This window comes from Somniosus microcephalus, chromosome 32 (genome assembly GCF_052327205.1).
Source record: "Somniosus microcephalus isolate GS21.2 chromosome 32, FLI_Smic_1.0, whole genome shotgun sequence".
Classification (NCBI taxonomy): Eukaryota; Metazoa; Chordata; class Chondrichthyes; order Squaliformes; family Somniosidae; genus Somniosus; species Somniosus microcephalus.
The window spans coordinates 21,217,349-21,244,456 of record NC_141018.1 but is presented as its reverse complement, the minus strand read 5'-3'; the positions used below and the strand labels follow the sequence as shown (position 1 = coordinate 21,244,456).

Sequence of the window (27,108 nt, the reverse complement as noted above, 5' to 3'; positions counted from 1 at the left end):
TACTGGTGCTTTAATATTAACATTCTAATACTAAGTGTACATTTTTCTTATGATTTTAAACACAATTTGAAGTCAATGGTAAACGTTTCTAACTGTAATGAGTCATCTTCAGTTCAACCGAAATTCCCTGAAAAATCTTGTAAATTCCACAATTTATTTTTCACTTGATGTTGCACCTTTTAAAACGAGCAACCTGACCATCCTCGCAGCAAAGTGGGTTTGATGCACATGTAATGTCTTCTACTGTGAAAGGGCATTGTAATAAGCCTTATTGGAAATCTTGTGTACATGCGCCACTTACTGGTAGTTTGGAAAAACTGCATCTTTTTATAAAAAAAAAAAAAAAAAAAATTATAAGCATGAAAAAATCTTAAGTACACAACCTGTTGTATTATAAGTCATAAGTGCAGTTGATTATATTGTCTTTTTTATTAATGTTACAATAATTCACCACCGACTTTGCATAACTACAAGAAACACTTGCCTTTAGAAGTGTATATTCACACGTAGCAGCAAATAATTACTCAAAAGGCTGTAAATCATCTTTTGATTTGAGATAATATCACAGCACAGAGATCAGTTGAGTTTTAGCTTAAACCCCTCAATTGATGGCGCCTTGTAGCATATAGGTACACGGGTAATCAAAACAGGTGACTTGGATAATGAGATTATGGGTTTCCGTGACCATATCAAAACCGTTTTTATATCGGGTTTCTGTCATTTTTAAGACTTGCAGACAACAACCCAGTTTGTAGAAGATTTTTTACAATTAGTGTAACAGTATTATTTTGTATTGGTTCACCACCATAATCCTCAGGCTCCAATCTTGATTGAGCATACTGCAAAGCGCTTACACTGTACGTAGCAATTACTGTGCATCTATATTTGATTATCCAACCGTGTGGAGGAGTCAAATTTGGAGAAAATATTGGCATATTGAAGTTCTGCCTCCATCTTCTGTAAATGTACTAATAGTTCAATTTTTAGACTTGATTCTTTTGTTTACTGTCTTAATTGGACTGTCAGTTGTCCATTGGATACCTGTCTGTGCAGTGCTAATTAAAAACTTTATTACTAGTTTGAGATTTCTATTCACTGTGATTTTGTGATGCACTCTCTTTTTTGAGGCATCAGCTGAGCCCTTCTATTCAGTGGCGTGTAGCACAGTTGAACTGCTGCTTTCTTGTACTTCTCCACGAGTCCTCGTGCAAGCTCCACAACAGATGGCGTTGGAGCTCCGAGCTCTGAGCTTTGAGAAGAAATGGCATTCTTTAAAAAGTTGGTGTCTTGTCTAGCATCCATGTAAATTTCTGTTGCAAATGTGCTAATAGTAGCAATGGTGCGACTCCCCTGAAATTAGTTAGAAAGTCCTGCACGCTTGCTTTTGAATATTTCACAACAACTTGCAACTTTGAATGGATTCCTTCAAATTCCTTTTCAGTTCTGCTGTTTGTACTCAGTACTTGATGTAAACATGGTCGATAATTAAAGTGTGAGAACTAATCGATTGCTAGTCAAACCAGCATCATATACTGTACTTAACATTCATTCATTTATATAATCCAGTTGAACTGCTTGTGACTGGCTGGTAGGAGGTGACTAATAGTGAGAGGCTGGTAATATAAATGGTTCAAGTAACTGATCTTCAGGAAGATTTTTTTTTTTAAACTAGGAAGTGAGGCAAGTCTATTCACAGGAGGATAAGCATGCCACAAATTGGGTCAGATAACTGGGATTTTTATTTGCAACTTGTAAACCATTTAATAAAACATTTTGATAGTGACAAGTCGAGTCCTCACTCTGTAAACCTTATTAAGAATTGCCCCATTAAAATTTGTGATCCTGATGATGCAAATGAAACTTGCAAACTGCAAAGAGCACAGACGTGTGTCACAGCGTTTGTAGAAGATTCAAGTACAACTAAAGTGAAAAATGGGTTAGGAGACCAGAGAAAACCCTAGTCTTTTGATTCACAATTTGTGTGTGTGTATTCTGACTCCTCATTCTTATCAAGCTGTGGTACAGTTGCCTCTGAGTCAGAAGGTTGTGGGTTCAAAGTCCCACTCCAGGGACTTGAGCACATAATCCAGGCTGACGCTTCCCAGTGCAGTGCTGAGGGAGCCGCTGCACTGTCTGAGGTGCCGTCTTTTGGATGAGATGTTAAATCGAGGCCCCGTCTGCCCTTTCAGGTGGATGTAAAAGATGCCGTGGCACTATTTTGAAGAAGAGCAGGAGGAATTCTCCCCGGTGTCCTGGGCCAATATTTATCCCTCAACCAACCTAACAAAAACAGATTAACTGGTCATTGTCGCATTGCTGTTTGCGGGAGCTTGCTGTGCGCAAATTGGCTGCTGCGTTTCCCACATTACAACAGTGACTACACTTCAAAGGGTACGTCATTGGCTGTAAGTGCTTTGGGACGTCCGGTGGTTGTGAAAGGTGCTATATAAATGCAAGTCTTTTCTTTCATGATGCTGAAATACATTCAAACTGTGGCAGAATGTTGAAAATTAGGCTACGCTGGAACAAGTCTATATTTGCACAGGCTGCCATGTTCCATAAACATCTAGTTGTTTGTTAATTATGTAATGTACATTCTATAGTTCTCTTAACCACGATCGTGTCACTTTTAAAACTTCACAAAGCTATGATTAATTTTAACTTTCTGTTCTCTTTCTTTTCTGGTTAAGGCTCTTTTCCTTTATCTGGAGCGGATAAAAGACTGGAAGCATCATGATGGCTAATAAAAGAAATCTTGATTGTATGGATTCGCTTATTTGTAGCAAGATACCTCGACTGGAGAATGAACATAATGGATTATCACCAGGGCTTTGTAAGCCCAGCCCCCTACCTGATTATACTCATGAAAATCCCCTTAAGTACACTGGATCTTATTTAGCATATCATCTCCGAAATCGAGATGGAACTGACCTACCAGGAGTCTGGAGCCAGCCAAGACCTTATTTGCACCATATGGGTAATCCAACTATCCAGTCGCAGCCAAGTGACTCTTCCCGTCTCGGCAGCCACTTGTATCGGACAGAGCCTGAAACTGTATCCCCAGCATTTCAGCCATCTGTAAATGAGAAGGATAAGCTTGATTTGGTGAAAGATTTGATGAATGTTCGGTCAAAATGGGTCACTTTTGTCGAACGGCAGAAGAGCTTGAGAAATGGCCAGACTCTCCCGCCAGTGCTCTGCTCTTCCGCAGCCGGAAAGCACAATTTAATTTCGACCTCGTGTGTAAATGTAGCATTTCCGCAACCTGTATATAGAAATAGTGTCTGTTGTTCGGGGGCTGGCTGCTCTTTGGAAAATTCAGCGGATCATTTTCGTAGAAGAGGACAAGAAACGGAATGGAGAATGCCGCCGCCGGTTACCTCAAGTTGTTTAATTGCGGCTAACGATCAACTGATGCATAACCTGCAATATGGTAATCCTCTTTTGAAAAATAAACCGTTGCATCATGAATCCGGCAATATACAGACTAGCCCTGTGGACAGAATCGCCAAAGAAACTGGAAGACTACCTGGAGTGCATGCACCTCTGTGTCAAGGATATGGAGCTTACAGTAGGAATGTCCTACAAGATCCCAGATATTCTGCACTCTCGTATGAAAACTCTAACGGAAACGCATCAAGTCGCATCAACGCAACTGTGCACAACCTCCAAGACTTCCGGAAAGTTCCCGTACACCCATTTGCAGCAGCTGATGGGCACCAGATGCAGCCACCTTTGTATTGTGATAAGCTATCGCCACCAAAGTATCCAATGCCAATTCAGCCAAAAGCTATACACTCTCAAAACACTATTTCAAACCAGCCAAACGTGGGTACTTACTCATTGTTGCATCCACCTAGCTACAAAGCACAGGTGGGCGGGTGCCAGTATCCAGTTCCAGGCACAGGTGGGCGGATGCCAGTATCCAGTTCTAATTTTGCAGGTCAACTCAGTCCGGGCAATCCTTATCCACCGCCTTCGGAATCTCTAGGCTATCCTGCTCGTCCCCCTCCTCCTTCATTGCAGAAAAGTGTCCCCATGACCGATCCCTTGCTTCATCCTGTAGCACAACCAACAGAGTTTGAGTCACCGAGTCCTTCTGGAAAAAAAGTGTCTGCATCTCCCCAAGATCTAGCCAATGTAAAGCATCCTTCACCGGACATGTTGCACTTCAGGCCTCGTGTCATCGTTGATGCGCAAACAGATGAAAGGTGCTACAATTCATTAAACTCGCTTTATAATCAGAAATACGTTGGTCAGCAACAGTTGATAAGTAAGCACAGTGCCTTTCACCCGGTACTGTCTGGAAAACACCTGAAGGGGACATTTGAGAGACCTGCTGGCACTCCTGCAGATCAACGACCAAAGGACATTTATATGCAGGAACCTATCCCAAGCATTCATATTTCATCCAACAGTGATCATGGAAGGTCTGTATTCAGTAAAGAAAGTGAAAATATCAATAAACCAGTAGAAGGTAGACTGGAAAGCCCACCAAAGAGTTACAATATTAGTCCAACCAGAAGAACATCGGAGATGAACTTCTCTCCTACTTCCCCTCCTGCTTCTAAGGAAGACAAGAGAGCAACTCCTCCTGCTTCCCCTCCGATGCCAGTCATAAACAATGTGTTCAGTTTGGCACCTTACAAAGCTTACCTGGAAGCCACGGGTCTGTTCTTTTCAAAATGTCTAAAATGTCAGTCAGATTGTGACAAATCTTTAACCTGTTCCTGTTCTTCAGAAAATAAAACACAAACTTGCAGTTATGGTGGTGTCGGCGACCTGGATTCAAATAAGCACGGCCCTATTAGGTTTGCGAAGGCCATCAATGAGTTGCAATCCAAGAATGGTGAATTGAAAAAACCCCACCCTCCTGTGTGCGTAGAATCCATGAGCGAAAAATGCGCATCAGGAAAAGAGGTCATCGAACTGGATTCAAATAAGCATAGCCCTAGTAGGCTTTCAAAGGTCATCAATGAATTGCAAGCCAAGAAGGCTGAATTGAAGAAAAACAACCCTGTGTGCGTAGAATCCACGAACGAAAAAGGCGCAACAGGAAAAGACGAGCTAAATAAAACTGTAATCCAAAAGAACTCTTTAGACATTCAGCATCAAGACATTAATCATCCAGACATTAATCTATCTCCTAACCACAGTAGGCTCAGAAATGGCACACACCAGAGTAATAATTGTAACGCAAGCTGTGCCGGTGACCATGTTGATGAAAAGCTTGGGATGAACAAAATGGATGCTGATATGGCCTTGGACCTCCGTATTAAGAATAAAAATCAACTTGTGGATGCCACTCAGCAAACCTGTTCAGTTTCTTGTGGGTTCGGAGAAGAATTGAAAAGTTCAAAAATGTTAAATGAAGAAAAGAAAGGCAATCCTGCAGAATCTGTGAGTAATGCAGAGAAACATGAAAGCAAAGGACTCCCTGGAGAGCATGGAGAAAAGACTATTGTTACAACCTCTATTGAAACCAGCAACATGAGTAACTACCATAGGATAGAAATGAGTAAATATAAAATACTGAGACCTGCCCCTGCAAAAGTTGGTGAAACGAATCCAATTCAGCCTACTGAAGCTAATAAATTTAGTTCAATTAGACCAGTTGACCCTTTGACATTAATTCTGCGACCTCTGAAGCTAATATTACCTGATGTGCCCAAATCACTGAGCCCTGTTCCAGAAGCTAAAAAGCCCCCTTGTGAAACTATAATAGTCAGTGTGCCCGGTAATGGCCTATTAATGCAGAGCGAGACTGACGCTTACGGTTATTTTGTGCAACTTCACCAGTCCCTGTGTGACATGATTGCACAGTCTGTGGCTGAAACGTCGGAGGAAGTTTTGCGTGTGTGTTTGCAGGACATTGACGTGCAGAACGATGACGAGGAATATCCAAAATTGAAGTCTTCACTTAAGTCAAAGTATGGTACCAGAAACTTTGAGGTATTGATGTCAAAATCCAGAGCGATTTGGCACAACTATGGGCAAGTTCAACCGACCATGCAAAAACTGCTTTCTCGCCTGGAGACCTATCTTTTTACTAAAGTATGCCCATTTCCCCATGTAATAAGGGCCGGTGCGATTTTTATTCCAATCTATTTGGTGAAGGAGAAACTGTTTTCCAGCCTCAAGGGAGCAATGATTGATCAAGTTTTTCAGGAGCACAAAATAGAACTGCGACCAGCCACCCTTTCAGAGGAGAAGAAACTGCAAAGTGAATTGCAGCTTCAAAGGTGTTCCTCCAGACTAATCAAGCTGCTTTCCTTGAAGCAGTTGCCCGAGATCTATCGAGACTTGCTGAATGTTCTTTGGCATTCTTGTGTGAAAGTTCGTCTTGGTGAGTATTTTGGCATTTTTCTTTGCGCTTGGCTGAGAGTAGTTCTTCAGGCAAGTCTGATCTTGGGGGAAATGACCTTTTTTATATGGTTATCAAGCTGGCTACTTTTCTTTTTAACTTTGAAATTAAAAAAAAAAAAAAAAAATACTGCGTTAGCTGAACTAAAAGTCAAATGTTGGTATCGCTGGGGTTATTTTACTGTAATTTCATAAATAACCTATTGTCTCTGCATAAATGCACTGAATCGTAATGTCACTTCCCAAACTACACTACAACTACTTATATTTGCCTGCCTCTTTTCACACACTCTCTTTCCCAATTAATTATCCCTTATGCCATCTTCATCTTACAAGGATTAACCTGTTAACTCTTTGCATGCTAATGTATCATTGCCACTTTCAAAATCTGCATGTTTCCTATTCTTTCTATTAAAATGCTAATGTTGGATCTTGTAGGATAAGTATATTAAACCCCAAACCACTAATTTATAAAACTAATCTTGTTACTTTTCTTTTGGTGCAGAAATACTATAACAGTCGTCAAACAGTTAACTGTATGGGAACTGGAAGTGACCAGCCTTCTTGAAAACATCCTTATGTACCAGTTTTCCACATTATATAACCCATATATTGTTTAAATGCTTGGTTTACGCCTACTGCGCAGGTTATTTTTGAAAAGACAGTATGAAAATTATCCCTGGTTTTTAGTTCTAGCTGTTGATGGGTCCAACTTTAGACAATTGGATTTGAGAAGACTTGGGAACTGGTTTTGGGTGTAAGTTGAGCAAAAAGCAGGAATATAAAAAATGATTTTAAAGGGAGGGAATGAATGGATAATGCTTTTACTTGTGTGTTCAATTATTTGGTTGACAAATTTGATATTGGTGTTTACTTTTCCAACATAAAATGTTCGGTTTTTGACATGGCTCAAGATGAGGCTCGAAGTTAACGGAATAGAAAGTGTGGGTTTGAATGTCATGATCTAATTAGCTTTATTGGACTTTCCTTCATCCTGCGTGCTAGTGAACCCCAACCCCCGGTGATTCGATTTACAATTCACTGATCCTGTGCAGTTAAGAGGGCAGAAGTCACTGGAAGATGCTAGTGATCTCCCAAGTATGGCTTTATCTGGGTGATGGAGGAGAGAGGAGGTTTTCCCCACACCCATTTTTGTTTTTTGCTCAGGGAAGCCATAGCACCTGCTTGCTCAATATGGCTCATGGCAGGAGCCAAGCAGGTCAGAACTGAAACTCTCATCCATTCCTGATGGATGCTGCCATCACATTATTTCCCCCCCCCCCAAATTTTTTTTTAATAAACACAACTTAGTACAGTAAGTGCTATCTCTAATTTTCTAATTCCCATGGACAAGTCCCATCAAGTTAATGATGTGAATGGCTGTCTCCAAGAAATGTAGATTTTGGGTTTTGTGTTGGCTAATGTTTTACCAAAGAGAAATTATTTTTTAAGAAAGTGCTACATCATTTCAAAATATTACACTTTTAATACATGGTTTTTCTAAGTTCTAAAAATGACTACAATTATATCTGAAGACTGAAGATTAATCTTAACTAAAATTCCAACTCCTGACCTACCTGCAGGATTGTTGCTAGGATTTTTGGTAAAGCATAATGGTAGGCGCTGGCATCTAGCATGTGGAGTACAGGAAACTCTTTCGTATCCGGCACTAACGGGACCGGCGTGTTGCCGGTTGATTAAAAATTCCAGATAATGGAGAGGGTTATCTACCGAGGCTATTTTTAACAAACAAAAATTAAAAAAATCAAGAAACTTGCAGTATAATTGGGTACTCACCTACAGAATGTTGTTAAACGGATGGTGGAAGATGCTTGATTAAGTACAGTACTGCCAGTTGAGGGTAATCCATAACTCTTTAATTACTTAACAGTAAAACAAAACTTCTAAACGACTGTATACTGTAGTTTTCGGAGTGAGAATTTTGCCGGTTATTAGAGAATTGCAGATATTTAGGTGCCGTTTAAACGAGTTTCCTGTAATGTGTTCTACCTCCTCGACTTTTTTTTTAACTTTCTCTTGCTTTTATTTTCCTTTTTTGATGCTTATTTTCAATTTTCGTTTTCTTGCTTGCTTTTGTTTACGAGTTTTACGTCCGAGAGGCCACTTAGTATTAATGAAATGGAGTCCGTTTACTACTAATGGAGGTGGAGTTTACTGGTTTTCCTTAGTGGCTGTAATTTTGGGGGAAACCATAGGTTAGTCGTGGTTAAATGTCAGTCATATAAAACTTGGGGCAAAGTCACGGACATGTTTTATGTTAATCAAACTGCTTTTTATTTCGCCACCGCTTGTTCTTGTGTTTTCACTTTAGTGGGTGGGGAGAGGCTAAGCACATTCATTCAGCTGAGGAGAGTAACTTGCCGTGATTGGTGATGCGACAGGGTGAATTAGAGTAAAAATCGCTGTTCAAGGGAAGGAAAAAAAAGTGGCATCACCATTTTCACACCAGTGCCATTCCAACGCTGGTCCCAACCCCGGCCTTCCTTGAATTTCCTGGTCCCGCTGTAAAATTGCTTTCAGCCCTGCTCCTAGCTCCGTCTCTACCTCGCTGTCAAACACTGCCTTTCTCTGGCTTCACAGGACCCTTGATGCCCGTGTCAAAAGTTACAGCCTTTGCTACTGTATAATCAAAGTTTTAGTCTATGGATAAACCAGTGCTTCCATGAATATAAAACAGACTCTCCCGTAAACCTGTAGAGGTATACTGAACCACTTTTAAAGTGCATATGGGGCTAGGTGCAACATTGAATGTGTTGTGTTGTGCCTTAACCAGCCTCGTGGCAACTTGGAAGTGGAGTAACCATTGTGTTAAATGTTCAGATTTTGAGCTGTACCAATAGCCTAGTGAGTAAATGCGCCACCCAGTGTAACTCTTATGCCCAGCTTCTATTCCCAGTCGTTGCTGAGACAATCAGATGTATCTGGGGCAGTAGTTAGGAGGTTGCAGTGGAGAAGGGAAAACATTCCCGATTCCTATCTAATGACCTCTGCTGGAAAGTGCACGTGGGCACGTCGGATGAGAACAGAATCTGGCTTGGTTGCAGACATGCATTGTCGAAGGTTCACGTGAAATGGTCACGGGTAATATTCTGTAGCGCTGTTAGTGCTTGTGGGGTTTGCATCATTTCAGAGAAAAGGATGGAAACTTGGAGAAATTCAAGAGTTTTCAAAAAAAATAATGAACTTGAAAGTCACTTTGGAATTCTCGCTTGATTCACTTGCAAAATCCTATCAAATTAAGTTGGGCTAACCGAAAACAAGTCAACAATGAAAACTTGGTATTTTTGAAATGTTGGAATATTTTAAACTGAATCTATTACCTAATGGCTTTATCACAAAGTACTGCTTACAGTCTTTGAAATTAGCCTCAACCGAAAGTCATTGCTGTGAACCAAGGCAGTTGGCTTTGCCTTGTATGAAATCCCCTTGTGCTTCGGGACAGAGCTGTCTCCTAGCAGCTTAGCTTCTAGACCGCTCGCCCCTCAATTTTCCCCATTCTATTGCAGTTTCTGCATTTCAACTTTCTATGAAGTTGAGAACCATTTCTACAGTTTTTATTAAGATTTTTTTATACTTCTGTGCTTGAACTGTTTTTCCCCATACCACTTTTTTTCTTTCCTTGAACAGCGATTTTTACTCTAATTCACCGTCGCATCGCCATTTTCACACCAGTGCCATTCCAATGCGTGTCCCAATCCCAGCCTTCCTCAAATTTCCTGGTCCCGCTGTAAAATTACTTTCAGCCCTGCTCCTAGCTCCGTCTCTACCTTGCTGTCAAATTTTTCCAGCCCTACTAATATTTTCTTACAGATCCTATGTTGTGCCCTACATCTACACCTGTCTCGCCCGCACTCCTTTTCATTAGGTTTTTCAGCCTCCTCGGCAATACATTGAAGCCCCAAACCATCCAAGCCCTAGTCTGAATTCTTTCCAACAGCTTTGTTGTGCCTCTATCCTGGGTGTTTCTTTATGAATTCCTAACCTCTTTTAACTAAGGACTGTTCTTTCATATACCGACTTTCCTACCCTCTGCAAATCCTGTTCGCGATTGAGGAACTTTAGATCTTGGGCTGATTTTATTTTAAATGCATTAGAGGCAAAAATCCAGTCTTGTCGTTTGCTAGGCAGGTTGAGGATTTTGGCATCCTAGTAACAATTTGGTTGTGTTACTTTTCCTGTTCCAAAAATTGCTCAGTGGGGAAGTTTAAATGACTTACTTTCTGTTACTTTTCTGACAAAAGTTACCACTGACCTTGACTGAACTAATGAAGAAGTGACTGTGTAGAAAGGGAAGGTGTCATTTGATTGGGGATGGCATGATGTGTTTGAAATTCCGCGCCCCCAAGCTTTAGAAAATACTCGTCGTGTAGAGCCTTTTTTTTGTAATAAAAATCGAGGATCTCTGTGCCTTGCGTCTTGTGACGTTTTTGCATCTTTCTACATGCATTTAAATTTAAATTCAATTTGGAATTTTTTGTTTTTTGGTAGATTTTCTGTCTCGGTTAATTATGTCCTGTTTCGATGTTTCAAATGGTGTCCCATGGTTGATATTACCGTGGCTAAAGACCATTTTTGCCCTCCTGAATCTGAGCTAGCTAATCCTGGGAAATTACAAAGGGGAGGGGAAGGGAGAAGGATCTTATTACCACGAGATAAAGGCTTCAGATTTTTTTAAACCTAACTATCGTGTTAGTCGTGGGCCAGCAGTTTTGAAACTCTTATTGAAAATATTTTCTAGGCAGCAAGTACTAGAAACCAGTGTTATCAAACCAACCTAGTTGGAATATATTAGACTTAAGTCTTACATTAATAGTTAAAGATCACTGTAAATAAATTTGTTTTTTGCAGATCTACCTTCACATGTTGGTCTAGATGCTCCAGTGCAGGTATCTCTTAACCAGTGTTTTGAATCCTGTAGCACTTTTATTTTTTTTGTTTTTGTTTTCTTTCATAAATATTGATTTGATTATCTGCAATATTAATGGGATACGATTTTTGCCTTTTTTATTTTAGGTGAGCAAAAGGATGAAAACCTGAAGGAGACGACTATCGCTCCGAATCCAGCTGACCGGAGTGGTAATAAAAATCGGCAAACGCACGCTAGTTCTACCAGAGAGACCCAAACGAGAAACAAAACGACGGTAGCAAACACTACTTGCTCAGCAGAGAAGCCTGACAGCGGCGTCACCGTAGCCAGACTTGACGTAAAGCTAAGAAAAAGACGAAGGAAAAGCAAAGCTGCATCCTCCTCTGTAAATTCTGACCCTGCGTGTACTAATTCAAGCGGCGGTTCGCAATCCACACATCAAGTAAAGCCATCGTCGGTTGTCCATTCAGAGAAAACTTCCTGCACAGAACCGGATCAAGATGCTGGTACAGTGCAGTCGGGCAAGGAGTCCCAGCCAGGTCCGAGAAGGTTACGAAAGAGAACGAAAGGACTTTGGGAGGAAAAGGCTTTCAGCAAAGGTAATTTTGAAAAGAAGGGCAGTACTTTGGTGGTTAGACTGAATCGAGTGTCCGTCAATGAGGACATTTCCCCCACTGTAAAGATCAAAGATTCTCCAATGCCAGTAAAGAAAAAGAGCAATGGTGCACTGAGGCCAACTAGAAGCACATCTAAAGTGCTGCATCTTCGTGGTTCAATTGTGCGGTTAAAATTTCAGAAACCAGTGCAGACTGCTCCATGTAGAAATATAGTGCTGAAACCAATCATGACTACAAGAAAACCTTCATTAACGCATGCTCGCCGGCGACTGGATCAGAAGATAGCGAAACCTCTACGCTTCACAAAACGTCAGGGAAAAGAGTACCCAAATTTAGTGGGCAAACGTATCCGACACCTGTATGAGGAAAATGATAAATCCGAGTCCTGGTATAAAGGTGTAGTGGTCCGAGTGCACGAAAAGCACCAGAATCCTTTAGAGACTGTGTATGAAGTTAAATATGACACTGAACCTGACTGGCAGTACTACCTTGAACTCTTGCAGGATTATGAAAAGGGGTGGCTAAGGGTTGATGACTGACTTGTAAAACTAAGCATTATGCTTTAGCCTTTTTGTTTGCGTCTATAACGGTAATCTCTGACACCTGTCAGTGACTGGCGAGGTAGAAGTGTACATTTTGTATGTCTGTGGGAGAAGCACAGCAAGTCGTCATTATTTAGTTTACTTTGCAGGGGAAAAGACGTCTGCAGTTCTTCATTCCAAAGGCGCAGAATATTTTGTGTGCTCTGATTTTTCACTGGCATCTGAAAATGCTGGAAGGAAATTAGGGCAAATAATGTTCCTATTGGAGTCAACTGAAGATAAAGGTATACTTGTTCCAAACATTATTTAATCCAAGGAAAGAATTGTAATGTACCAAATCTCATCCCATTGTAATTCCTGAGCCAAGTATGAATGACTGGATGGTTTTCTAGATAAAATTACATGGTGCACTTTTTTTTTCTCCACTGTCAAAACCACTAAATTAGTAAAACCAGGTGTTTTTTTTCCTCTTCCTCTTGTGAAGGTGCTGACTCTTGCTTTGGGGGCACAGTCCACATGTGCCAGCAGCCTCCAGTCCTTGCCCAAGTAGTCATTCTTCATGTGTGAGCCAAGACAGTGGGTGTTGGTGGGCTATTTGGCTATGGGGAGCATTGCAGCAGAGTCTGGTCCAGTTGTTGCTGGATGCCCACACTTGCAGTTCCAGTGGGAAGTCTCTGGATAGGAATTGTAATCTTCTTTCTAGCCCCTAGGCTACTGAGGTCAGTTGTGGCTCCTCAAACCACATCCCCAGCAGAAATGAGCTCGCTCGGGGTTTTCTGTTGTGCACCACCTGTGGTTAATTTATAAATCATTGTGTAAATGTATCGCAGCCATTCAAGTTCAGATCAGCAAATTAGATTATTTAAACATAGAATTAGTTACAAACTTTCAATAGTACTAGAACAATTGTCGCTGTTCACTTGCATCTCTTGAGGCAGGTACCAGCAGAGTTCTGCCAATTATGCTCCAATGCAAAAACAATGCTGCTTGTTGGCCTCTGCTGGTTAAGATATTTATCAAGAATTGACGACTGGTAGTACAGGAGCCTTTCTCAGTTTCAATATTTTATCCAGTTCAAACCAATTTTCATTGGCAGCAATTACAAAACACTTGCTAGTAATTTGTTTTTCTAATGTACTTTTCAAACTTTCATTATGCAATAAAATAAAACACAAATTCTCTCTCCCTTTCTCCTCCCTCCTTATACCCATCCTACAGTGTTCATCGTACAAATCCTTGGGACAAATGTTACTGCTGTACAGACTAAGATAAATTAGGGCATTGATAACATAACTGCAGAGTAGTGTAGTTACACTGTAGTGTTTTATATGTACTTTTTCTAATAACTAGTTACAGTTCAATTGTTACATTTTCCTATTTGAGTCATTTATGTTATTGAAATACTGTGCCTAAATGTGAAAATGGTAGGTCTAAAACCCAGTGTTGTTGCAAACTACCTTAAGTGTGTATACTTTTGTATAAAGATTTGAAACCACTTTGAAGTTTGTCTTTCATTCTTTGGACAAATGTATGTAACAAATATGAGTTATGGCTTGAGGTACTGCTGTCATGGCTTATGACTGCGATAAGGTGCTCACAGATGCCGGGGGGGGGGGTACATTTGATGCACGGCACATGGCCGCAGACTGTAGGCATTCTCTGCTCTTGTTTTTGGTGCTTGGATGAATCTAGTGAAGCCCTATAATACGGCCTAGTGAGAGGCACCAACAATCATTGCAGCATCTTGTGTACTACCATAATATCGCGATGAAGAAAAGTTTGCTGCGGCAAGAAGCTCAGGAGGTGGAGGATACACAAATAGGAGAGAACAAAAAGGATCGACAGAACAATGAGATAAATGAACAGATCTGTGTTGGATATTGGTTGATGGATAAATGTTGGCCAGGACATCAGGAAAACTTTCCATCTGGTTTTCAAATCGTGCGATGGGATCTAAGTCCACTGGAGTGGTCAGCTGCAGTCTGTGTAATGTCCCAGCCCAAAGGCAGCACCTCTGGCAATGCTGCATTCTCAGCTGCTGTATTAGTGTCAGCCTAAACTATCTGCTCAAGTTGTGAGAAAGGCTTGTGACTCCATGACCCTCTGAGGTGAGAGTAATGCCACGGATGACATCTGAAGGGGACTTGGGACAGGGCAGGACCAGAGCCGAGCACAACTGATAGCCCAGTGCTTTCAATAAATGAAGATTGACTCACCATATAAAGTCACTTCATACCTGCCTATTCTCTCTCTATGTCCTTGCAAAGTCCTCACCTGGCAATGACTTCTGCGTAGTTTGTTCATAAGACAAGTTTACATTTACCCTGCCAACATCTAAACACCACCCCCCCCCCCCCCCCCCCCCCCAAAAGTTGCAAGCATACACCGGCGTGAAGTCCGAATTCTATACATAGTCAAGCCATGTTTATATAACAACATTCTCCCAAAAGTGCAAAAATTTCAGTCACCCTATCTGCAGCTATTTCTAAGGCCCTTGTTTTCACTGGTGCTCAGTGCTACACCCACTGGCACCCCTTCTCACTCACTAACTACTTCCTGGGTGTGTCTGAGCTGGTGCTTGCACATGTGAGATGATATGACAAACTAGCAGGAGTTGTGAAGGGATGTTCCCAAGTGATTGGAGTAGTTGGCCTCTTCGAGACGCCATCTGTGATATATGAAATATAGAAGAGCTTATTTAGCTGTGCATGCAGTGACGTTTCTGCTTAAAGCAATCATTGCTACCTGTGAAGCTGAGACTGATTTGCTAACCTGCTGCCAACTTTGACTTCAACCTTGCCAGCTAGAGACTCAACCGTCTAAGCCGATGATGCCTATGGCCTCTTCCTGCAGAGTTTTAAGTAATGGCACTCCTCTTGGTTGCTTTTCTCAGACAACCACAACCTTTATCTTTGGTGTCTCTTTTTATTCATTCATGAGCTGTGGCAAGGCCAGCATTTATTGCCCATCCCTAAATGCTCTTGAGAAGGTGGTGGTGAGGAGCCGCTGCCTTGAAACTCTGCAGTCTGTGTGGTGAAGGTACTCCCACAGTACTGTTAGGAAGTTCCAGGATTTTGACCCATCGACGATGAAGGAACGGTAATATATGCCCAAGTCAGGATGGTGTATGACTCTTGTCAGTTTTAGTGCATATCAGGACCTTTTTGGAAATTTCTGGGCTTTGTAAATGCGAGCAGTTGAGGTATTGTTATCTGGACAAGCGCAATGTTGTACTGATATACACACCTGCCCAAAATGGAAAGCTACAGAACATTTGAACCAAGGTACCCTTTACGACTACTGTGAGCACCAGCATTCTTAATTAGGTTATGCCTGTGTGGACTGATCACCTCGCTCAGATATGCCTTCATTGTTTAGAGAAAGGATATGAAAACAGGCATTCTTTGCCAAGAAGACGGTATCTGAGTTTGTGATAACAGCGGAATGCATGAATAGCTGTAGGGTTAACCTTGAGGAAAGCCAGACCACTTATAATCGAGTTAAATATACTATCCTTTGGCAAACCCAGGCGACTGCAATGAAGTATAAATAGAGCTGGGATAGCCACCAATGGGCCTCGTATAAGAGGAGTCTAGACCACAACACCTCTGTGCCCCAGGTTAAGGTAACTATGCTTTATCTGTACCTAGTACTGTAAATAAACCATTCAAATAAATTCCTCTGTGATCTTGTTTATTTCTGGTGTCCCAAGGTCACTGAATAGACGACCAAGAACAAGTGAAGTCAACACAAAGATTGTAAAAATCACGAGGATGGAATCCTGACTTCTGTCAGGATATTTCTGGATTGCTTCCATCTATTGTGTCATGAGTCGGCTACACTTGGCCAAGATGCTTTCGGCCAGCTTCTCTGATTAAGAGAAGGTATTTCTGATCTTAGATCTCACAGAACCTCCTCCAAGGTGGCTTGCTGAGGAGTGACCTAACCTTCAAATTACATTCACTTAATTGTCAGTGCAAGAAAGTGACACGTCAGCAATTCCTTCAGCAGTCGTGATGCAGTCCTCAAGTACCTCAACACTGCTTCCCATGTTGATGGCCTTTGACATTGAGCCACAAGCCACAGATTTGTTGGTAGATGAGGTCCATTGATGTTAATGTGCATCAGACATTTTTTTTTCATTGATGGGATGTGGGCGTCGCTGGCTAGGCCTGCATTTAGTGCCCATCCCTAATTGCCCTTGCGAAGATGGTGGTGAGCCGCCTTCTTGAACCGCTGCAGTCCATATGGTGTAGGTACACCCACAATGCTGTTAGGAAGGGAGTTCCAGGATTTTGGCCCAGCGACAGTGAAGGAACGGCGATACAGGTCCAAGTCAGGATGGTGTGTGGCTTGGAGGGAAACTTGTAGGTGGTGATGTTCCCATGCGTCTGCTGCCCTTGTCCTTCTAAGTGGTAGAGGTCGCGGGTTTGGAAGGTGCTGTTGAAGGAGCTTTGGCGAGTTGCTGCAGTGCATCTTGTAGATGGTACACACTGCAGCCACAGTGCACCGGTGGTGGAGGGAGTGAATGTTGAAGGTGGTGGATGGAGTGCCAATCAAGCGGGCTGCTTTATCCTGAATGGTGTCGAGCTTCTTGAGTGTTGTTGGAGCTGCACTCCTCTAGGCAAGTGGAGAGTATTCCATCACACTCCTGACTTGTGCCTTGTAGATGGTGGAAAGGCTTTGGGGAGTCAGGAGGTGAGACACTCGCCGCAGAATTCCCAGCCTCTGGCCTGCTCTTGTAGCCACAGTATTTATATGGCTGGTCCAGTTCAGTTTCTGATCAATGGTAACCCCCAGGATGTTGATAGTGGGGAATTCAGCGATGGTAATGCCATTGAATGTCAAGGGGAGATGGTTAGAGTCTCGCTTGTTGGAGATGGTCATTGCCTGGCACTTGTGTGGTGTGAATGTTACTTGCGACTTGTCAGCCCAAGTCTGAATGTTGTCCAGGTCTTGCTGCATATGGACACGGACTGCGTCAGTATCTGACGAGTCTCTAATGGTGCTGAACAGTGTGCAATCATCAGCGAACATCCCCACTTCTGACCTTATGATGGAGGGAAGGTCATTGATGAAACAGCTGAAGATGGTTGGGCCTAGGACACTGCCCTGAGGAACTCCTGCAGTGATGTCATGTGATTGAGCTGAATGACCTCCAAAGGCCAATATACTGCCAAAGAGCTGTCCATATAGGACCTCACCAAAGAAAGGTTGGGGGCTGAGTCCCTCACTCAACCAATTGTATCATCACAAGAAATGTCTTGATGGTCACTAATTCCTATGCTGGCATTGGTAGGGTAAACATTAACATGAGGCAAAGGGGCTAAAGAGCAACGTTCAAGCCAATATAGATGATATTGGTCAGGTGGGACACTTCATATAGCAGCCTAGTGATCATCTAGACCCCCTCTGTCCTTGCAAACTACCAGCTCATTTTCAACCTCCCTTTTCTCTTCAAAGTTCTTAAATGTGCGTTGCCCGACAAATCTGTTCCCAGTCCCACAACTCCCAGTTTTGAATCTTTCCAATCAAGTTTCCAATGGCAGGGCAACCTCCTTCCATTTTGTTCAGCTACATTTGACTTGAATTAACAGTTGAGCTGGCCTTCAAATACTTTTGAGAACAGGGTTCAGGTCAGAACAATCAAAGTACGGAGTGACAGTACCCCAATGATTCAATGATGTAAATAGGAGAAGAGGAATACTTAGCTCCCTCATGTCCCATGCAGATAAACTGCAAATCTGCCACCGGTGCATACAGATCAATAGGCTAGCTGGCGTAGCAGCTCATGGTGCTGCAAGACATCCAAGACAGTGGAGGCCTTCGGAACAGCGCAAATAATAACCACAAAAAATGGACGTTCCACCAGGAGCCAGTCAAGACCATCTTTCACAGTATAGTTAACTAGGGGAGCAACTTGTATATCATTATACAGGCATTGCTAACTGAAATTACATTTCTCTAAAAACCAAAATACATGGAAAAGTGTTAAATACCATGCTAATTAAAAAATGCATGTATGGAAGAGGAAGATTCGGGTCATGGTTATCATGGCTCTAACGAGATTTTAAAAAGTGCTTATGAAAAATAATATGCAAAAGAACCTTGAGGATGGTTAAAAAATAAGGTAAGGAAGAAGACTGCTCTTAACAAGATAAAAAAAATAATGAACTGATGAAAAATAATAAGCAGAAGAAGATAAGGAAGAAAACTGGTCATAAACGAGTGGGTTGTAAATGTTCAAGGAAGGGAGGCGAGATTGCTGTCATCGGATAAGAGAAGCCAGAAGCGCTGGAACAGAAGCAACAAGGCATCGTTCAGGAGCCCGGACCCAGAGTGGCAATAGTGTTGAAGCTCACATAAAAAATAATACTATGTTATGAATTGTAGAATCAACAAATAATTGAATAAATTCATCGCTGCAGTTAGCAAGTTACGATGTGGGTGGGGAAGATCCATCTCGGAGCATTGAGACTCATTCTACTCAAACTGTGACCATCTCTTGAGACTGCGCATAAGAACATAAGAAATAGGAGCAGGAGTAGGCCATTCGGCCCCTTGAGCCTGCTCCACTGTTCAATAAGATCATGGCTGATCTGATCTTGGCCTCAACTCCACTTTCCTGCCCACTCCCCATAACCCTTGATTCCCCTGTTTTTCAAATATCTGTCAATCTCCGCCTTGAATATATTCACTGACTCCGCCTCCACCGCTCTCTGGGGCAGAGAATTCCAAAGATTCACGACCCTCTGAGAGAAGAAATTCCTCCTCATCTCCGTCTTAAATGGGCGACCCCTTATTCTGAAACTATGCCCCTAGTTCTAGATTCCCCCACGAGGGGAAACTTCCTCCCTGCATCTACCCTGTCAAGCCCCCTCAGAATCTTACATGTTTCAATAAGATCACCTCTCATTCTTCTAAACTCCAATGAGTATAGGCCCAACCTGCTCAACCTTTTCCTCATAAGACAACCCCTTCAACTCAGGAATCAACCTCGTGAACCTTCTCTGAACTGCCTCCAATGCAAGTCTATCCTTCCTTAAATAAGGAGACCAAAACTGCACACAATACTCAAGGTGTGGCCTCACCAAGGCCCTATACAATCGCTTGATCTTGTTGAATTTCTTTGCCCCATATGTTACAAGCAGTGACACCAGTGCAGAGAATGGTTGAGTCATTTAAATTTGGACGATATTTGCAATGGTTTCACTTCCAAAGATGTGCGGGTTAGGTTGATTGGCCATGATAAAAATTGACCCTTAGTGTTAGGGGGGATTAAATACGTGGGGTTACGGGGATAGGGCTTGGGTGGGATGGCTGTCGGTGTAGGGACTGGGTGCTAGGGTTTGGATGATCAGCCATGATCTCGTTGAATGGCGGAGCAGGCTCGAAGGGCCGAATGGCCTACTCCTGCTCCTATCTTCTGTGTTTCTTCTGTGTTTCTCCCTCCCCTGTCCATGATTCAGTGAGTAAATGCTGTGAAACTAAGTTATATCCATTGCAGAAAGATGCCAGGTTTGATCCCTGCTCTGTGCTGGGTTAGCTAGTGCCGAGTGGGGTCTAATAATTAGCTGCAATTCCCCGCCCTCCCATATTAAGAAGGGGAAAAATTAACCAGTGTTCCTATTGCTGATCGCTATTCGTAATGTTTCCTGTAAAGTGCAAGTGCATGTATCAGATGAGCCGACTGTGCCTGGCTGTGGTCTGCCTGCTAACACTCATTAACTAGGAATGAAGAATGATCACTTTGGTGAGTTATTGGAAGGCTGCTAATACTTGTGGCGCTATACCCTGGGAAGAAAAGCTAAAAAAAATAATTTGCAAAATCATTGGCGCGTACAGCAATGAACTTGACTAAAGACTGCATAGTACCTTTGCGCATATGCCTCCTGTATAGTAGGGATCATTTTAAGTGCTGGACCTTTTTAATGACTGAAGGCTAAATATTTCTAAGACTGTGAAATAGTTACATTGATCCAAATGAATAGATTTGTTCACTTTATTCCTTCCAGAATTGTTAGGCAGTACTAAAGGTTTCAGTGACCACCAACAAGATACTAGTCCTGGTTAGTTCCACTCTAGGAGGCTGCTGCAACCCTTTAAATACCTGCAGCAACGCTCCCAAAGCCCAGCTGAAGGGAGAGGGCAGAGAAATGGCAACAAAGTAGAAATGGAAAATAAACCCAGCTTGCAGGCATGAGTCATCCGGCAAGTGATGGAGCAGCTGAGAACATGGCCCTCTGTTTGATGGCTTCTGAAATAAAGTGACAAGAAGACTGGCCATTCACAAAGCATGCCAACAATGTTTTTAAGTTTGTTCTCAGGATGTGACCCTCATCGCCCTGAGGTGGTGGCAGCTCTTCTCCTTGGTGGCACTTCTTTTTGCAATGGAGTGGCTTGCTGTCAGATGACACTAAGGGCTGGATTTTGTCAATGGGGGCACGTTGGGGGTGGGACTGCTGGTTTTTGGGTTTCAGTCCCACCCCCAATGACGTCTGACCAACCCACGCTATTTTCCCTTGATTGACCTTGTTAAGCCCGCCCTTACCGGCCAATTAAGGGAAAGCCAGTGGCAGAGGACGTCAGCGTATGACGTTTCATCTGTCGAAAAATTTTTGACAGATGAATTGTCAGTGTTTGACAGCTTTGAGAAGCTGTCAAACAGTGGCAATCTCTGTTCTAAGGTGAGCCCTTGCACAGAAGGCTCACCAAAACCCCTCTCCTCAGCAGAAAGCAGATGGCTGCTGCATCTGAGAATGCAGCAGCCATGCTGTCATCTCTGCCGTTGAGATAAGGCACCTCCGGATTCTCAAAGGTTGAAGCCTGCATGAAGAAGCAAAGGTAAGGAATCTTTTTCCAACACTTCACACTCATCTCTCATGCTTATCTCTCCACACTTGCACCCATTACTCATCTCCACAGTGGACTTTTCGACCCTTCTGACCCCCGCAGACCCACTGCTCGCCTCGCTGACCCTGGCGAGGTTCGCAGCCATCGGGAAGCCCGCACTTGCAGGCGTAAAATGGGGATAAGCCTCAAAACTGCCTGTTAACTACCTGTTAACAGGCAGTTAATTGGCTCTAATCCCCTTCCCGCCTTGAGGAGACGGGTCCCTGCGCGAGTCGGAGACCCGCCTCCCGGGAAGATGGCACAGAGCCGGGTTGGGAGCGGGGTCGGTACCCGCTCCCAGTTTCTGCCATTTTCCCGGCAGTCCCGCCTCCATACCCACCTTCCCCAGGGCTGGGAAAATTGCCCCCAGTGAGTCAACCACATGGTGTGGTTTAAAGCCACGTGTAGGCTAAACCCAACTGGTTCCCTCCCCTGAAGGACACCGGTGAACCAGTTGGGTTTTTATGACAATCCGACAGCGTCCATCCTCATTTGTTTTCCTGTGTCCCCAGATTACCAGATGCATTGAATTCAATTCAACAACTTGAGATTTTAATTCATGACCTCTGCAATGTTAGCCGTGTTTTATCACCACTACACGACTGCACCATATAAACGTCTGTCCAGTGATGAAAAGGCTTCATAGAAACATAGAAGATAGGAGCAGGAGTAGGCCATTCGGCCCCTCGAGCCTGCTCCGCCATTCAATGAGATCATGGCTGATCATCCAAATTCAGTACCCTGTCCCTGCTTTCTCCCCATATCCCTTGATCCCTTTAGCCTTAAGAAATATATTCAACTCCTTCTTGAATATATTTAATGAATTGGCCTCTACTGCCTTCTGTGGTAGAGAATTCTACAGGTTCACCACTCTCTGGGTGAAGAAATTCCTCCTCATTTCTGTCCTAAATGGCTTACCCCTTATCCTTAGACTGTGACCCCTGGTTCTGGACTCCCCGACCATCGGGAACATCCTTCCTGCATCTAGTCTGTCCAGTCCTGTCAGAATTTTATAAGTTTCAATGAGATCCCCTCTCATTCTTCTAAACTCCAGCGAGTATAAGCCCAATCAACCCAATCTCTCCTCGTACGTCATTCCTGCCATCCCAGGTATCAGCCTGGTGAATCTTCGCTGAACTCCTTCCATGGCAAGAACATCCTTCCTCAGATAAGGCGACCAAAACTGCACACAATACTCAAGATGTGGTCTCACCAAGACCCTGTACAACTGCAGCAAGACATCCTTGTTCCTGTACTCAAACCCTCTCGCTACGAAGGCCAACATACCATTTGCCTTCTTAACCGCCTGCTTCATTAATATGCTTGTCCATCTCTTATTTTCTAGTTCTGAAGAAGGGCGCGAGTCCAAAACATTGACTATCTGTTCTCGCCACAGACTGACTGGTGCGTTTCCAGTTTTTCTCGGGCTTTTTGTTTCTGTTTTCCAAAAGTTTGAGTTTTCTTTCTGACCCGTTGTAAGCTAATTCTAGCCCTTTGTGTTTTTTAGTTTTTACGAATCTGTAAGTCACAGTTTAGAAAACAGATCGGATTCATCCAAAATTGCATGTGAATCTTATGTCCTATTTGTAAATGTGAATTTTCACTTCAGTGAATTAAATTAGAAGACTTAAAGTGCTAAACTGTCTTTCAGCTGCCTAAATTGTCTCAATTGTGAAGGTAAATCCAATACCTAAGCTAAATTTTTGATGGTTCTCCAAGGTCATCTAACCATGTGACCAAACTAAGTCGAACTTCTATTATAATGAAATTCTTTTTGGTCATGGAAGTCTGAGTACTAATCTTTCAAACCTTCAATGGCTCATGTCTCACATATCACCGGAACTGCGGCTTTTAATTATAAAACGTTGAATTTTCTTGCTGAATGGGCCACTTGATTACGCTTTTGTAAAGCATTCTTTCTTCAGAACAGTCCATTCATTTTTGGAACAATACCTCAGTGTATTTCTGATCGGTTTTTGCAGCTCTTTGATAAGTCTTTTGCAGTTTTTCTTTTGTCATGCTCTGCTTCAAAGACATGTGCATTTAACCTTCTGCCACCTGCAATGTCCCTCTGATTTCCTTTCATCTTCAGCTGGCTCACGGGGTAGATTGGCTTTTGCTGCTGTACTTAGTGCGGAAAAGGTTGACATAAACCCGCCTTCATCTGGGATCCAAGCCACCTTGGGTTCGGGAACTCACTGGCCAGTAACTGGGCTATTGGGCTGAAATTCCTGTGCACTGGAGGCACGAACTGGGCAGCAAATCAGGCTTGGTCTACACGCACTGGCTGTGCACTTAGCCTCATGTTTTCTGATAGGGGCATGGGCTCCACGTGGGTGCAGGAGGCTTACGCTGCTCTCTGTGTCAGCTGTGGCACACTCGCCTCCGAGTCTAGAAGGTTGTGGGTTCACAGTCCCACTCCAAGGGACTTGAGCACGTAAATCTCGGCTGACATTCCCAGTGCAGTGCTGAGGGAGCGCTGCACTGTCGGAGGCGCCGTCTTTCGGATGAGACGTTAAACCGAGGCCCCGTCTGCTCTCTCAGGTGGACGTAAAAGATCCCGCGGCACTATTTCGAAGAAGAGCAGGGGCGTTATCCCCGGTGTCCTGGGCCAATATTTATCCCTCAACCAACATAACGAAAACAGATTATCTGGTCATTGTCATGAATCTTATCATGAATCATGAAGTAACACTGGGCGGCCAGCTGGTGGCGCCGTCCAAGGAGTATAAATACTCGGGCGTGGGCCCAGCTTGCTCAGGATGTTTCTGTAACCAGGAACTAGTGATTGTAACTAGAAATCTCATGGTTGTGAAAGAGTTGATTAAAGCCTTGTTTTATACTCAAACCAAGTACTCAGTAGTCTTTTTACATCAGTCATTATCACATTGCTGTTTGTGGGGGCTTGCTGAGCGCAAATTGGCTGCCGCGTTTCCCACATTACAACAGCGACTACACCTCAAAAAGTACTTCATTGACTGTAAAGCGCTTTGAGACGTCTGGTGGTCGTGAAAGGCGTTATAGAAATGCAAGTCTTTCTTTTCTCTCTGGCATACGTCTCATTAGTGCATTGATTTGGGGGAGTTGTCATGGTGTGTCCATGAAGTTAGTGCTGTGTGCCTTTCAAAACCAGAGCAAAGCACACCCCTGCCTTTTTCTACAGCTTAGGGGGGATTGGTCAATAGAAAAAGAAAATGCTGCAGATGTTGGAAATCTGAAATAAAAACAGAAAATGCTGGAGAAACTCAGCAGGTCAGGCAGCATCTGTGAAGAGAGAAACAGAGTTAACGTTTCAGGTCGATGACCTTTCGTCAGAGCTGGTCAATAGAAACATAGGGACATAGAAACAGGTGTATGCCATTCAGCCCCTCAAGCCTGTTCCGCCATCCACTTCGATCATGGCTGATCTATATCTCTGGTCCTTGTTTTTGGTTCATTTTTTGGTTTATTTGCCTTATATTCTTGCTTGTTTCTTTGGAGCAGATCTATTTGTTTCATTTTGTTGGGTCTCAACATCACTGTTGCACCTCTGTCACTGAAGACACCTTGTCTGATAGGGGCTGTTCGCTCTGCCCCAATGGATATTAACAGACTCCTGCTACACGTCAGTGCAATAAACAGCAGAAAATGCCCAGTTTTCAAAGTCAACAAAAAGTCCAGGTTGCCATTTTAAGCGGCTGCACCTAGACATTTACGCTCCTGCCCAGGAAATCCCGCTCCCTCCTCGCTGCACTTGCAGTAATTGCCGGGGCAACTCCGACTGAAAAAGGACCGTCGCGCTTGCTGGGAGTGAGAGCTGATGGCCAAGCCCAGGCACTCGTGGTGAGAAAGCCCACAGCCCGCTTGTGATTTTTATTTACTTCACAAATTGGCAGGTCAGCTGATTCTGCTGGCGAGAGGGCTTAAATGGCAATGCAATAGAAAGAAAGACCTTGCATTTGTATAGCGCCTATCACGGCCTCAGGACGTCCCAAAGCGCTTTGCAGCCAATGAAGTATTTTTGAAGTGTGGTCCGTGTTGTAATGTAGAAAACGCAGCAGCCAATCTGCACACAGCAAGGTCCCACAAACGTTGACTCTGTTTCTCTCTCCACGGATGTTGCCTGGCCTGCGGAGTTTTTCCAGCATTTTCTGTTGTTATTTCCCACCAACAGATTATCTGGTCATTATCACATTGCTGTTTGTGGGAGCTTGCTGTGCGCAAATTGGCTGCCGCGCTTCCTACATTACAACAGTGACTCCACTTCAAAAGTACTTCATTGGCTGTAAAGCGCTTTGGGACGTCCTGAGGTAGTGATAGGTGCTATATAAATGCAAGTCTTTTTTCTTTGTTTCTTTCTATGTGCTAATGACCAGACAATCTGTTTTAGCGATGTTGGTTGAGGGATAAACATTGGCCAGGATACCGGGGAGAACTCCCCTGCTCTTCTTCGAAATAGTGACATGGGATCTTTTACATCCACCTGAGAGAGCAGACAGGACTTTGGTTTTAACGTCTCATCCGAAAGACGGCACCTCCGACAGCGCAGCACTCCCTCAGCACCGCACTGGGAGTGTCAGCCTGGATTATGCGCTCAAGTCTCTGAAGTGGGACTCGACGCCACAACCTTCAGAGGCGAGAGTGCTACCAGTGAGCCATGGTTGACACATCTAAAAGCGGCTTCGCTATTCTCAGACAAAAGTCTGAAGTCGTTCCAATAGTCGGACTCTGCCTTTGTCTTTATTTAAATTCATTATCCCTATGGTGTGAATCAAGAGGAGCAGAATAAAACGTAGCATCTAAGAACCATCTCACCAGCGCAGGAAACCTTCCAATGTCAACGTGTGTTTACTATTAAGGGAACAATTGTAAATCGGTTTGCGCTTTTTAAGTTGCACAGATTAAAATGTTACTGGCCCAGAAATTCGGGTCCCAACACGTGAGTACGCACGGGGCACTCACGCGTCGGCCCAACGAAAGTGCCGGTTTCGTGCATGCACTGCGCATGCGCAGGAAACCGGCACTTCCGTTCCCCTGAAAGAAGGGGTTGACAGGTGGAACACGTGCGCCGGAGAGGCAGCGCGTGCGCATCGAACTTCCGTTTTTTTTGCAGGTTTCTCCGGGAGGGTAAGTCTCCAGCAGTTACACTTTTAAAAAGCAGGCGCAAGGCCTGCTTTTAACAAGGTAAGTGGTGAATTAATTAAAATTAAAACATTTTTTCCACAGGTTTATTATTTTTAAATACTTTAAAGAAAGGTAAGTTTATTTTTAGCCCCGTTAGAAAATTTAATTAATTTTTTCAAAAATTTGAATTATTGTTTACAATAGTTATTTCATGTAATTTATAGTTATTTTTAAAATGTGATGTTTTTAAAAAATCTATTTGAAGTTTTAGTGATGTTTTGGGGCTTATAGTATTTATAGGTTTGACAGCTCTTCCTGTCAAACTTATGAATGAAGCATTCCCTGCCACCATTGGCTCTCCATGGCCCACGTGATCCCAGGGGACGCTTCGAACTAACTGCGCCCCTGGGATACGCAAGCACTGCGCGCCGGCAGTTGGAGCAGGCCCAGGATCGGAATCCCACGCGGGCCCACAGCACAACGGCCGGTGCGCTAGGTAAGTGCAGGTCAGGGGCTTGCACCCGCGGGAAGCCCCCGACCCGAATTTCTGGGCCAATAAATGTAAAACGCAGAACTGCTCATTGCAATAACTTAAACCAAACAATAAAATCCAACTATCTGATCCATGAACTAACGATGGTGTATGAGGATCAAATAAAAAAATTAGCCACGGTCACTTGCATCAGAATGAAGTGGAATGGAA

At 43.2% G+C, this 27,108-nt stretch overlaps 1 protein-coding gene across 4 annotated transcripts in view; it reads left to right on the top strand.

Moving 5' to 3' along the window:
* The window catches only part of prmt2ip (PRMT2 interacting protein), an 88,551-nt gene extending 74,645 nt beyond the window's left edge, over nucleotides 1-13,906 (top strand). For all 4 annotated transcript variants that reach the window (XM_085972215.1, XM_085972214.1, XM_085972217.1 and 1 more), the window contains 2 exons: nucleotides 2,691-6,346; nucleotides 11,398-13,906. In XM_085972215.1, coding sequence (XP_085828341.1) covers nucleotides 2,734-6,346; nucleotides 11,398-12,407 — 4,623 coding nt within the window. In that variant the 5' untranslated portion in view covers nucleotides 2,691-2,733 and the 3' untranslated portion in view covers nucleotides 12,408-13,906. The remainder of the gene's footprint in view (nucleotides 1-2,690; nucleotides 6,347-11,397) is intronic.
* Nucleotides 13,907-27,108: the final 13,202 nt, after the last annotated feature.